The sequence below is a fragment of the Stenella coeruleoalba genome (assembly GCF_951394435.1).
Source record: "Stenella coeruleoalba genome assembly, chromosome: 2".
Classification (NCBI taxonomy): domain Eukaryota; kingdom Metazoa; phylum Chordata; class Mammalia; order Artiodactyla; family Delphinidae; genus Stenella; species Stenella coeruleoalba.
Window position 1 is genome coordinate 92450297 of NC_137147.1, and position 13730 is coordinate 92464026.

At 37.9% G+C, this 13730-nt stretch overlaps 1 protein-coding gene across 2 annotated transcripts in view; it reads left to right on the forward strand.

The window, feature by feature from the left end:
* The window catches only part of SLC27A2 (solute carrier family 27 member 2), a gene marked incomplete at both ends in the record, with an annotated part of 54093 nt that overhangs the window by 11673 nt on the left and 28690 nt on the right, over positions 1–13730 (forward strand). Inside the window, 3 exons of one of the 2 annotated variants that reach the window (XM_079913445.1) lie at positions 5420–5629; positions 9248–9406; positions 11716–11840. In XM_079913445.1, coding sequence (XP_079769571.1) covers positions 5420–5629; positions 9248–9406; positions 11716–11840 — 494 coding nt within the window. The remainder of the gene's footprint in view (positions 1–5419; positions 5630–9247; positions 9407–11715; positions 11841–13730) is intronic. The other variant, XM_079913446.1, reaches the window with a different exon arrangement.

The following is a 13730-nucleotide window of genomic DNA, read 5'->3' on the forward strand; positions in this document are numbered from 1 at the left end:
ATCACGGAAGAAATAAAAGAGGAAATCAAAAAATACCTAGCGAAAAATGACAATGAAAACACAACAATCCAAAACCTATGGGATGCAGCAAAAGCAGTTCAAAGAGGGAAGTTTATAGCTATACAAGCCTACCTCAAGAAACAAGAAAAAATCTCAAATAAACAATATAACCTTACACCTAAAGGAGCTAGAGAGAGAAGAACAAACAAAACCCAAAGTTAGCAGAAGGAAAGAGATCATAAAGATCAGAGCAGAAATAAATGAAATAGAAACAAAGAAAACAATAGCAAAGATCAATAAAACTAAAAGCTGGTTCTATGAGAAGATAAACAAAATTGATAAACCATTAGCCAGACTCATCAAGAAAAAGAGGGAGAGGACTCAAATCAATAAAATTAGAAATGAAAAAGGAGAAGTTACAACAGACACCACAGAAATACAAAGCATCCTAAGAGACTACTACAAGCAACTCTAAGCCAATAAAATGGACGACCTGGAAGAAATGGACAAATTCTTACAAAGGTATAACCTTCCAAGACTGAACCAGGAAGAAATAGAAAATATGAACAGACAAATCACAAGTAATGAAATTGAAACTGTGATTAAAAATCTTCATACAAACAAAAGTCCAGGACCAGATGGGTTCACAGGAAAATTCTATCAAACATTTAGAGAAGAGCTAACCCCATCCTTCTCAAACTCTTCCAAAAAGTTGCAGAGGAAGGAACACTCCCAAACTCATTCTATGAGGCCACCATCACCCTGATACCAAAACCAGACAAAGATACTAAAAAGAAAAGAAAATTACAGACCAGTATCACTGATTAATATAGATGCAAAAATCCTCAACAAAATACTAGCAAACAGAATCCAACAACACATTAAAAGGATCATACACCATGATCAAGTGGGTTTTATCCCAGAAATGCACGGATTCTTCAGTATACACAAATTGGTCAATGTGATACACCATATTAACAAATTGAAGAATAAAAACCATATGATCATCTCAATACATGCAGAAAAAGCTTTTGACCAAATTCAACACTCATTTATGATAAAAACTCTCCAGCAAGTGGGCATAGAGGGAACCTACCTCAACATAATAAAGGCCATCTACGACAAACCCACAGCAAACATCATTCTCAATGGTGAAAAACTGAAAGCATTTCCTCTCAGATCAGGAACAAGACAAGGATGTCCACTCTCACCACTATTATTCAACATAGTTTTGGAAGCCCTAGCCATGGCAATCAGAGAAGAAAAAGAAATAAAAGGAATACAAATTGGAAAAGAAGAAGTAAAACTGTCATTGTTAGCAGATGACATGATACTATACATAGAGAATCCTAAAGATGCCACCAGAAAACTACTAGAGCTAATCAATGAATTCGGTAAAATTGCAGGATACAAAATTAATGCACAGAAATCTCTTGCATTCCTATACACTAATGATGAAAATTCTGAAAGAGAAATTAAGAAAACACTCCCATTTACCATTGCAACAAGAAGAATAAAATATCTAGGAATAAACCTACCTAGGGAAATAAAAGACTTGTATGCAGAAAACTATAAAACACTGATGAAAGAAATTAAAGATGATACCAACAGATGGAGAGATATACCATGCTCTTGGATTGGAAGAATCAATATTGTGAAAATGACTATACTACCCAAAGCAATCTACAGATTCAATGCAATCCCTATCAAATCATCAATGGCACTTTTTACGGAACTAGAACAAAAAAATCTTAAAATTTGTATGGAGACACAAAACACCCCAAATAGCCAAAGCAGTCTTGAGGTAAAATAAACAGAGCTGGAGGAATCAGACTCCCTGACTTCAGACTATACTACAAAGCTACAGTAATCAAGACAATATGGTACTGGCACAAATACAGAAACATAGATCAATGGAATAAGATAGAAAGCCCAGAGGTAAACCCAAGCACCTATGGTCAACTAATCTATGACAAAGGAGGCAAGGATATAAAATGGAATAAAGACAGTCTCTTCAATAAGTGGTGCTGGGAAAACTGGACAGCTACATGTAAAAGAATGAAATTAGAACACTCCTTAACACCATACACAACAATAAACTCAAAATGGATTAGAGACCTAAATGTAAGACTGAACACTATAAAACTCTTAGAGGAAAACATAGGAAGAACACTCTTTGACATAATCACAGCAAAATCTTTTTTGATCCACCTCCTAGAGTAATGGAAATAAAAAACAAAAATAAACAAATGGGACCTAATAAAACTTAAAAGCTTTTGCATAGCAAAGGAAACCATAAACAAGATGAAAAGACAACTCTCAGAATGGGAGAAAATATTTGCAAATGAATCAACGGACAAAGGATTAATCTCCAAAATATATAAACAGCTCATGCAGCTCAATATTACAAAAACAACCCAATCCAAAAATGGGCAGAGATGTAAATAGACATTTCTCCAAAGAAGACATACAGATGTCCAAGAAGCACATGAAAAGCTGCTCAACATCACTAATTATTAGAGAAATGCAAATCAAAACTACAATGAGGTATCACCTCACACCAGTTAGAATGGGCTTCTTCAGAAAATCTACAAACAACAAATGCTGGAGAGGGTGTGGAGAAAAGGGAACCCCCTTGCACTGTTGGTGGGAATGTAAACTGATACAACCACTATGGAGAACAGTATGGAGGTTCCTTAAAAAACTAAAAATAGAATTACCATATGATCCAGCAATCCCACTACTGGGCATACACCCAGAGAAAACCACAATTCAAAAAGACCCATGCACCCCAATGTTCATTGCAGCACTATTTACAATAGCCAGGTCATGGAAGCAACCTAAATGCCCATTGACAGACGAATGGATAAAGAAGATGTGGTACATATATACAATGGAATATTACTCAGCCATAGAAAGGAATGAAATTGGGTCATTTGTTGAGACGTGGATGGATCTAGAGACTGTCATACAGAGTGAAGTAAGTCAGAAAGAGAAAAACAAATATCGTATATTAATGCATATATGTGGAACCTAGAAAAATGGTACAGATGAACCAGTTTGCAGGGCAGAAATTGAGACACAGATGTAGAGAACAAACGTAGGGACACCAAGCGGGGAAAGCCACAGGGGGATGGGGGGGTGGTGGTGTGATGAACTGGGCGATTGGGATTGACATGTATACACTGATGTGTATAAACTGGATGACTAATAAGAACGTGCTGTATAAAAAAAAAATAAAATTCAAAAAAAAAAAAAAGAATCTGCCTGCCAATGAAGGGGACACAGGCTCGAGCACTGGTCCGGGAAGATCCCACATGCCGTGGAGCAACTAAGCCCATGAGCCACAACTACTGAGCCTGTGCTCTAGAGCCCGCGAACCACAAGTACTGAGTCCACGTGCCACAACTACTGAAGCCCGTGTGCCTAGTGCCCGAGCTCCACCACAAGAGAAGCCACCGCAATGAGAAGCCCATGCACCGCAATGAAGAGTAACCCCTGCTCTCCGCAACTAGAGAAAGCCCGTGCGCAGCAACAAAGACCCAATGCAGCCAAAGATAATAAACAAATACATAAATTTATTTATTTATTTATTTTTTAAAAAAAGAACTGAGGCGAAGTACATTAAGGAATGATGGCCAATAGAAACTCCAGGAGAAAACTGTTCAAGAAGGGAAAGATGATTATTGTGTGTTACTTCGCTCTGCAGTCATATTTACAAATAATTACATTGTCATAATCTTGTCAATCCTGATGATTGGTTCTAGAGCTTCTAGAGCCAACACACAGACAAAGCTAGGAAGACAAAATTATAGTCTCAGAATAGATGTAAATACCATTAACCCAGACAATAAAGTGAAGATAATAACTGTTGGGGGTGGACAAGGGGGATGGGGATCAAAAATGATAAGTCAAGAGGGAGCAGGAAAAGCACATAATTTGGTGATGGAGAAGTGATTGCTAGAAGAAACAGCGATAAAAACTTGAAAGTCATTGCCTCTAGGCAGCAGGTTTATTTGTGAGATAAGGGCCTGTTGATTTTCATTATAAACTCTTTTGTACTATTTGATTTATATTTGTCAGGTGTATGATTGTTTTGGTTAAAAAGTTTTAAAACTTTTTAAATGCTTCTATCGGGATGATATCTCATGTCTTGATGGAGACATCATACATAAACATGTGAAAAACAAAGCATATAAGATGAATCAGGTTTAGCCTCCCTAAGGTAATTCCCTGGGATATTGAGTCACCTTCCTATTAAGGATAGGCCTATTCACTTCAGTTATCACCATTCAAGACAAATAAGCTTAAAGACCATCTCATCTTATGGTTTAGCGACACAAAAATCCAAGTAGCAAACCTGAAATGTGGTTTGCATATTACATGAATGCCTTTTAAATTTTTTGACCTAGGGCTTCCCTGGTGGCGCAGTGGTTGAGAGTCCGCCTGCCGATGCAGGGGATACGGGTTCGTGCCCCGGTCCGGGAAGATCCCACATGCCGCGGAGCGGCTGGGCCCGTAAGCCATGGCCGCTGAGCTTGCACGTCCGGAGCCTGTGCTCCGCAACGGGAGAGGCCACAACAGTGAGAGGCCCGTGTACAGCAAAAAAAAAAAAAAAATGTTTTGACCTTGACCCACTGTAAAAACTACACTTTTGTGTGACTCAGCACACACACACTCACATAGCTGAAACGAAACTTAAAAAAAAACCTCTTCCTGTGTGTGATATGCTCTGAAAATTTCTATTTCATTCTATTTTATTTTTTAGAATAATGGTCACTTTAAATGATTTTAACAATCCACTGCTGTATTATGACCCATAGTTTGAAAAACATGCTAATCGATCCATGTTTTCTTAGGCCAGAGAATGTGCTTGTGAGATTTGGAGCTTATGTCCCAGATCAGCTGAACCTTCCTAGTAGAACTACTTGTTGCTGATATGTAAAAAAATGTGTTATATAAAGTTAGCTTCTATCATCTTTGTTAGTAGCATGGCTCCCCTGCTTTCATTTCTCTTTTTCCTTAAAATTTTCTTTTTTTTTTATCACTGGTCCTGTGGGGCACATATTAGGAATAACTATATATATATATCAGATATGCATAAAAGTCATACACTTACATAATCTTGGTTTTTACCCATATGTCCATTTGTTTGCACTTGCCATGTAAAATACAGACTTCAGCCAACCATCTGCTGCTTATGAAACCACTAAAATCCAACCTCCCCTCAAATATTGGGATCTTGGGATATTTTCAAATTTGGTAAATTCCATGTTAAAAATGCATAACTCTAAGTATCACTATATCTACACGTTTTAGCAAAGTTTAGGGAAAACAAAATCACTGCAAAATTTATTGCACTAATAGACTTGAATGAACTAATTTAGTTTGTTTGGATTTTTTGTCTCATTAAATTAAGAACTACAAGAAGCTGTTGAAGAGGTGCTGCCAAGCCTGAAAAAAGATGGTGTGGCCATCTATTACGTGAGCAGAAGTTCTAACACCGATGGGGTCGACTCTTTCTTAGACAAAGTGGATGAAGTGTCAACTGAATCCATCCCAGAGTCCTGGAGGTCGGAAGTGACCTTTTCCACTCCTGCCTTATACATTTATACTTCTGGAACCACAGGTAAAAATAAAGAGAGGATTCTCCAAGAAATGGACCTATCCTGAAAGTGTTAAATGTTAGGTTAGATTTTCAAATGCTCTCTTTCTTCGGCAAAACTAATCAGATAACTAATACTTCAGGGGATTTAGCTCTTTGCCTGTGGGAACTGATCTTGTTTCATAGCATATGAAACCATTTGGGTTTCTCTAAGCTATGCACACCTCCCCCTACTTGGTGTATAGAACAGATAAAGAGGTTAACCAAGAACTACAAAAATAGTTTTGATAATGGATAAGATTTGGCACTGAATAGGTTGTTGGAATTTTTTTAATGATTGCTGCATTTTGATTATATTATATCCAGAGTCCATATATAATGTATAACCAATTATAAATGGACCACCAAAGAAGACTGCAGAACAATAATGGGGTTATATTTATACAAATATTTTGACCACTATCTTTCCAAGCAAGACTGACTTGGAGCTGTTGGTGCTGTGGGTGTAGGATGGCTCTTAGCTGAGGGCCTAAAATAATGTATTTCATCAAATCTAGGATGCTTTACACCTTCAGTGTAAGCTGCACCACTATTTTGTAAGCCACTAAGAGAAAACACTGCCAATTATCGGTGTTGCTGGAACCCTGCTACATGGAACAGGCAATATTAAAGGTAGGATGTACTAGGTGCTCTTTTAGGAGCTTTACGGCATTTGTTCATACAATTCTCCCACCACTCCCACCCACAGTTGCAGGTGGGTACTACTCTTATTCCTATTTTACAGATTCAGAAACCGATGCTTAGAGAGGTTAAGAACTTTCCAAGATCAGAAGTAGAAGTGTCAGGATTCACCTTGGTAGGCTGACTCCACAGCTCATGCAACTGACCACTCTGCCAGAACACCTCCTAGTTCATCCATTTAACAGCTATTTGGTGTCTGCCTATTCTAGGCCAGGGGAAATGTTACCAAAACGTAATCAAATGAAGCCTGAGTGATATATTTAAGAGGAGGGCAGGAAGCTAGCCCCAGCATGCTAATTATTAATATTGGGAAGTTGACTATGTGAATCATTTATCTCTTTTGGTTAAAATTTTAACTTAAGCAGGTAATACAAACATGCATTCTCCTTGTAAAATTCTGTTAAGACCGTACAGAAAACCTGAACGAACTTTTTGGCCAACCAATAGATAACGGTTCCTTTGAGCCTCATGAGGAGGGGTGGCTGGGGATGACCTATTAAAGCTGATTCCCAGAGCATAATGTCTGTCACTGTTTTGTCAAAAGTTATATATCGCCATGCCAACAGAATGGTAGGATGACACAGTTAACCAAATGCTTCCACTACATCCAGACACTATGTTAATATATGGAAATTTTACCTTCATTTTTAATAGAATGGTAAAACTAAACTGAAAACTTTGGTTTGGGAAATAATTGAGATAAAACAAGCCCTTTTAGTTAGTGACGGGGTGTTCTAGTCTTAATACTATGTAGGTAAGTATATAGTATTAAGACACTTCTTCACAATTGCAGGTTTTGACATCAAATATAAAACCCATTTTAGGGGAAAACGAGAATAAGCAGTCTTTAATTTAATCCTATAATTCAGAATTTAGATTTAATTGGAATATAATTGGGTTGATGTTTATATTACTCTTCTTCTTCTCTCTGAATAAAATATTTGTTAAGTTACTCTTCCAAACATTAATTAAAAGAAGTCATTTAAGCAATCAGAGAACAAAATGTTTTCCTTGTTCCTCAAAGGCAGTCAGTAGCACAAAATTATATAATAGTTACCAGATATTCTTATTTCTTCATTAAAAATTTTAATTAGGAAAGTTTCTGAAAGTACTTCAAACCAGCAAAGGATGTGCATTTCTTTTTGTTCTTTTTTTTAAATATAATTCAGAGCTTTTACTATCTGGACAATCTTTTTCCCAAGGTGAATACAATTGATTTATTGATGCTTTCTTCTGTTTCAACAAAGACCATGAATTGTGAATTGTGTTTATGATGATGGTAGTTTGCCAGCCATACTGCTTTGCCTTATAACAAATTACTTTTATTCAGGCAATATCCAGCTAAGGTACCATCAAATATTGAAGCATCTGAATCTACAGAGAATTGCCTTCCCAAAGCCAGTTTACCCACTCAGGTCTTAAACTCTAGCCCCAGCCCCTTGATAATGACTTCATGCCCTTCCCAACTGAACTGACTCCCATGGGAAAAAATATAAGCATACTCTTTTAATTGAGTCTTACAAAAAACTTACATAAATTATAGTTAAGAAAATGCAAATGTACTTAGTGTAATAAAACTACACTGAGATACCATTTTTCACCTTTTAGATTGGCAAAAATCCCAACATTTGAAAGGATACCTTGGAAGGGCTATGAGGAAACAGGGGCACTCAGGTATTACTGATGGGAGAGTAAATGCCTTATAAATTGCCTTATAACAGGCAATGTGGCAGTGTCTATCAAAATTACAAAGACATATCTTTTGACCTAGCAGTCTCACACCAGCAAATTTATCCTACAGATGGAGCGTCATTCATAGTGCACAGTGCCATGTGGACCAGGTTATTCACTGCAGCGTCATTTGAAATCGCAAAATAATATGAATAAATTATAACACACACACAAAGGACTTGATGCAGCTGAGAGTGAGAGTAAATGAATGAAAAAATAGGAGAAAGTTCTACGTACAAATATGGACAGAACTCCAAAATACATTAAGTGGAGCAGGGACAAGTGCAGAAAAGTGTGCTTTTTTTTAAAATGGGGGAAAGGGCAAGAACATATGAGTAAATGAGCTTATATTTGTATAAAGAAACTCTAGAACAGTACATAAGAAATTCATAAAAGTGGTTATGAAGGAAGGAGATAGGATGGATAGGCTATTTACTCTTTCTGAATCTCAGCTTTCTCATCTGCAAATTAGAGAATATAATTCTACTTATTAATTATGAGAATTAAATGAAATTTTGAAAATACAGTTGACACTTGAACAATGTGCAGGTTAGGGGTACTGACCTTCCACACAGTTGAAGATATGCATATACCTTATAGAAGGCCTTCCATATAGGTTCCTAGGTATCTGCAATTTTTCATTCATGGATTCAATCAACCATGGATATATTTACTATTGAAAAAATCGTCACATAAGTGGCCCCAAGCCATTCAAACCCCTGTTGTTCAAGGATCAACTATACCTTGCAAGGTGGTAGACCAGAGCAGAAATTCAATAGACATTCTTTCCTTTTTTCTCAACTTACTACTGTAATAACCATCTAACTCAGACATCAGCAAACTATGGCCTGTGGGCCACAAACAGCCCCGCCACCTGTTTTGTAAATAAAGTTTTATGGCAACAGAGCCAAGTTTGTTCCTTTTTGTGTGTGGCTGCTTTCAGCTATAATAGCAGAGTTGAGTAGTTGCAATAGAGACTATGACCCTGCAAAGCCTAAAACATTTACCATCTGGTTCTTTACAGAAAAAAATTGCCAACTTCTGGTGTAACTGAATGCAATCCTCTAATCACCAGCTGATGAATCTTCCTAAGCCACATCTCTCTCCCAGACCACATGTCTATAAATGACCACTCTTGGTTCACTCATGGCTTCTCTTGTGTTTACAAAGGTCTCCCAAAAGCTGCAATGATCAATCATCTTCGCACTTGGTATGGAGCCAACCTTGCTGCTACCAGCGGGATAACGGAGAATGACGTAGTCTATACCACCCTACCCTTGTACCACAGTGCTGCGCTTTTGGTTGGCTTACATGGATGTATCCTGACTGGTAAGCTTTTTCTCTCAACAAGGTGTTGGAGCCCAGTACACATTCAATGTGCTCATAAGGAAAAGTAATACAAAATTTGCTACTTTCCTGTGTGCCCAGAACGGTGTTTAATTCCATGTTGATAACTAGCTTGTTTGGCTCACAATAGCAAGCATCCAAAAGAATTTATAGGGAATTCCCTGGTGGTCCACTGGTTAGGACTCCATGCTTTCAATGCCAAGGGCCCGGGTTCAATCCCTGGTTGGGGAACTAAGATCCCACGTGGCAAAATAAATAAATAAATAAAAAGAATTTATATTTTCTCATGCCTGCTTGTCTAGTAATATAATGCTATAATTGTTCAGTATATCAAAGAGGAAACTTCTTTAAAATATTTTAGGTCTTTATCCAGGTTAAGGTACTTGATCCTTTGATTCCATAAATAATTCTCCTATGTCATTTCTGTCTTCAGAAATCTGCATGTTGATCTCCATTAGCATCTGATTTAAACTTCTCATTCAGTTGTCCCATTCTACTTTATTCTTCCCTACTTCTGCAGGTCCTCAGCTCTGGTCAGAATATATAGCTTTCCATCTCTTCTCTCTACTTCTGAAACTTTACCATTTAAATTAGAATTGCCATCCTTTCTCCTGTCAGTAGGATTTCTGCCCTTTGTGTATATAAAGTCTCAGTCCAATATCCACCTCTTCCAGGAAACCACGTCTAAGTTTCTAACTAAGCTAAAAACCTTAATTTTTTCTGCCATGTGACATTTTATTTTAAATAATTATTTATTATATATAGTAGCATATATGCATATACAAATACACATATGATTCTCCAAGCCTCTGCTCCTTTCCCTCATCAACTTATTGATCAGCTATAAAACACTTAGCCCAGCATCAGTACTAGTCTCCAAATCAGCAAGGAATGCCTGGGTCTGATCATATTGTTGGGCCCTTCAAGAACAGGGTGACTCTGAAGCTCTCGTAGGGACAAATCAATCACTCACACATTTGCTTAAGCACAATTGATATATGCTAAAAAAGAAAATATAGTATTTTAAAAAATTTCTCCTAAAATATTGGACTTTTGTATATTTAGGAGTAGAAATAAACTAATAACGTGAAAAATATTTGTGACATTTTTTAATTTCACTTTACTACATTTCATACCTATCATTAGATTGGATATGATAGATATTGTTTTTACCCATTGTATTAGTTTCCTATTGCTACTGTAATAAATTACCACAAACCTAGTGGTTTAAAACAACACAGGTTTATTCTCTTACTGTTTTGAAAGTCAGAAGTCCTAAAATCAAGATGTCAACAAGGCTGCATTTCTTCTGGAAGCTCTAGGGAAGAATCCATTTTCTTGCCTTTCCCAGTGTCTGGAGGCTGCCTGCATTCTTTGGCTTGTAGCCCCTTCTTTCGTCTTCAAGCATTTCACTCCAATCTTTTGTTTCTGTCATCCTTTCTCCTTCTGCCCTTGATCTTCTTGACTTCCCCTTATAAGCACCCTTGTGATTATATTGGGCTCTCCCAGACAATCCAAAATAATCTTCCCATTTCAAGATCCTTAATTTAATTACATCCACATAGTCCCTTTTGTCATGTAAGGTAGCATAGTCACAGGTTCTAGGGATTAGGATGTGGATGTCTTTGGGAACCATTATTCTGTCTACATCACCCATCAAAGAAGAATATCGCCTGCTTCCTGAAGACCCTGGCTCTCCATCGCTTATAAAACTGTCAGGCTCCTCCCCTGGCACTTACAAACTCTCCAGGATTGCACCCCTAGCTGCTTCCCCAGGTTCATCTCCCTTGACCCACCCAGGCTTCACCACTCTAGTCACAGGCCAGCAGAGTCTTGGCCATCCCCCAACCTTCTGGACTGTCCTGTCTTTATGTTCATGCTTTTTCCTCCGCCAGGAATTCTCTCATCTTTCTCGATATTCACTTCTCAAGACCTAATTCAAATCCTATGCCTTTCTCAGCACTTGCCCCCGAGTAGAATTAGTCTACACACACACACACACACACACACACACACACGCACCCTTAGGGCCTCACTAAGGGTGTGTTTATTGCACACTGACTCTTAGAAAAACTTGTGTCTTCTCCCCCATTAGATTGGAAGCTCCTATAGGACAAAACTGTGTCTTATTTATTTTTTTTGCATTGAATATAATTGGTAACTAATACTTGTTTGTGAATATAATTCATATATAAATTTTTTTAAATTTCTAAATTTCAAAAGTGACAAATATAATTAGGGACTTTTTGGGTAGCATTTCTTTATTAGTACTTTCTATGCCTTCTCTGTAGGTGCTACTGTTGTTTTGCGGTCCAAATTTTCAGCCAGTCAGTTTTGGGATGACTGCAGAAAATATAACGTCACTGTCATTCAGTATATCGGTGAACTGCTTCGGTATTTATGCAACTCTCCCCAGGTAACACTCCCCATGTTTCATTATCTTTTCGAAATGCATAAGATGGGAATTCAAGTCACTTTGGGTCATGCTAGGTTTCAGCTGCTTCTCGTATATCGGTTTTCAGTTTACACAACAGTTACTTTTCATGATAAAGAGCCTGGCACCACACCTACCACAGGGGATTTACCAGATGGCAGCTGCTGTAATAACATTATCATTCCCTACCTTTGTACCTGTTTTCACATCTGACCCTCTACCTAGCATATCCTCTGCTTCTTTCTCTACCTGTTTAAACCCTACTCATGGTCAAAGCCCAGTTCAAATGATACCTCATATGTTAAACTTATTTGGGTCACCCCAACAAAAGTCATTGCTCCCTTCCCCTACCTCATTTGTTTTCTCCTCCTTTGTGGCCCTTGTCAGATTGCAGGTGTTTGTCTTCACGCCTCCCATCCTCCCTAGGCTGTAAAATCTTTGATGGCAGGGACCACATCTTATCTCCCTGCCCTCTCTTATACCACAGGCATGCAGGAAACTTTTACTTAATGTTGCTTAATGAATAAACCCCCATATGGCTTTGAAACCATCTGACAAAATCTGTTACCAAGCTTAGAACAGATGCCCCAAAGGTAAGTAACTCCAAGGGCTTTGGATCTGCCCTATTTGCAGATATCCAGATATCTTGAAGGGGTTGTTTGAAAGAGTTCCTTCTGCCCAGTCCCTCAGCTCTCATCAGAGAAGGCAGCCTGCCTGGGGACCAGATGAAGGTTTCTCAACAGTGGCACTGCTAATATTTGTGGCCAATTTATTTTTTGCTGTATGGACTTATCCCATGCACTATAGGATGTATAGTAGCATCTTTGGCCTTTACCCAGGACATGCCAGTGGTACCCTGGCATCCCCCCAGGTCATGATAATCAAAATGTCTTCAGACATTGCCAGATGTCCCCTGGCAGGCAAAATCAACCCCAGATGAGAACCACTAGACTATATAATGCAGTAAACTCACAAGATTCTACTTTCTTTAATCCTTTCACTCATCATAAGAAAACAAACTCAAAGGATCACTAAGTTGATCAATTGCTATTTATAAGAAACTGTTATGTTCAATTTATATAAAACCTACCTCAGAGATATTGCAGATTCAGTTCCAGACCACCACAGTAAAGCAAATATCACAATAAATCAAGTCACATGAATTTTTTGGTTTCCCAGTGCACATAAAGTTATGTTTATACTATACCGTAGTTTGTTAAGTATGCAATAGCATTATATCTTTAAAATGCAGTGTACATACCTTAATTTTAAAATACTTTATTACTAAAAATGTTAACGATCATCTGATAATGCCAGTTTGCCAAAAAACCTTCAATTTGTAAAAAAAAAAAAAAAAATGCAGTATCTGCAAAGTACAATAAAGCGAGGTATGCCTGTAACAGAAGCAGTGTAACATAAAGAATTATAAGATGCTCTTGCCTTAGTTCTTTCTCTCCTCACTTCATTCAGTCTCTGCCCACATGTCGCCTCATAAAAGAGACCCCTCCTACAAATTCTCAAACATACCACCCTACCCCTTACCATGCATCTCGTGGGTTACTGCTTTTCGTGGCACTGTCACTTCTGACATAGTGCATGTTTATATGACTGTTATCTTTGTCCTCCAGTTAAATGAAAGCTCCATGCACCAGGAGCTTTGTTGATTGCCAGATCCCCAGCACCGAGATCTGTATCTGGTACATCCTATGTGTCAACAGATTTTGCTGAATGAACTCTAAATTCTTGCCCCTGAAAGATGTATAACTGACTTGAGGGAAGTAATGTGTTCCCCCAAGATGTCTGTGCTTAGCACATATTATTCTGATTCAGGGGGTACATTCAACAGATTTATGAGGGTCATAATTAGCTGTA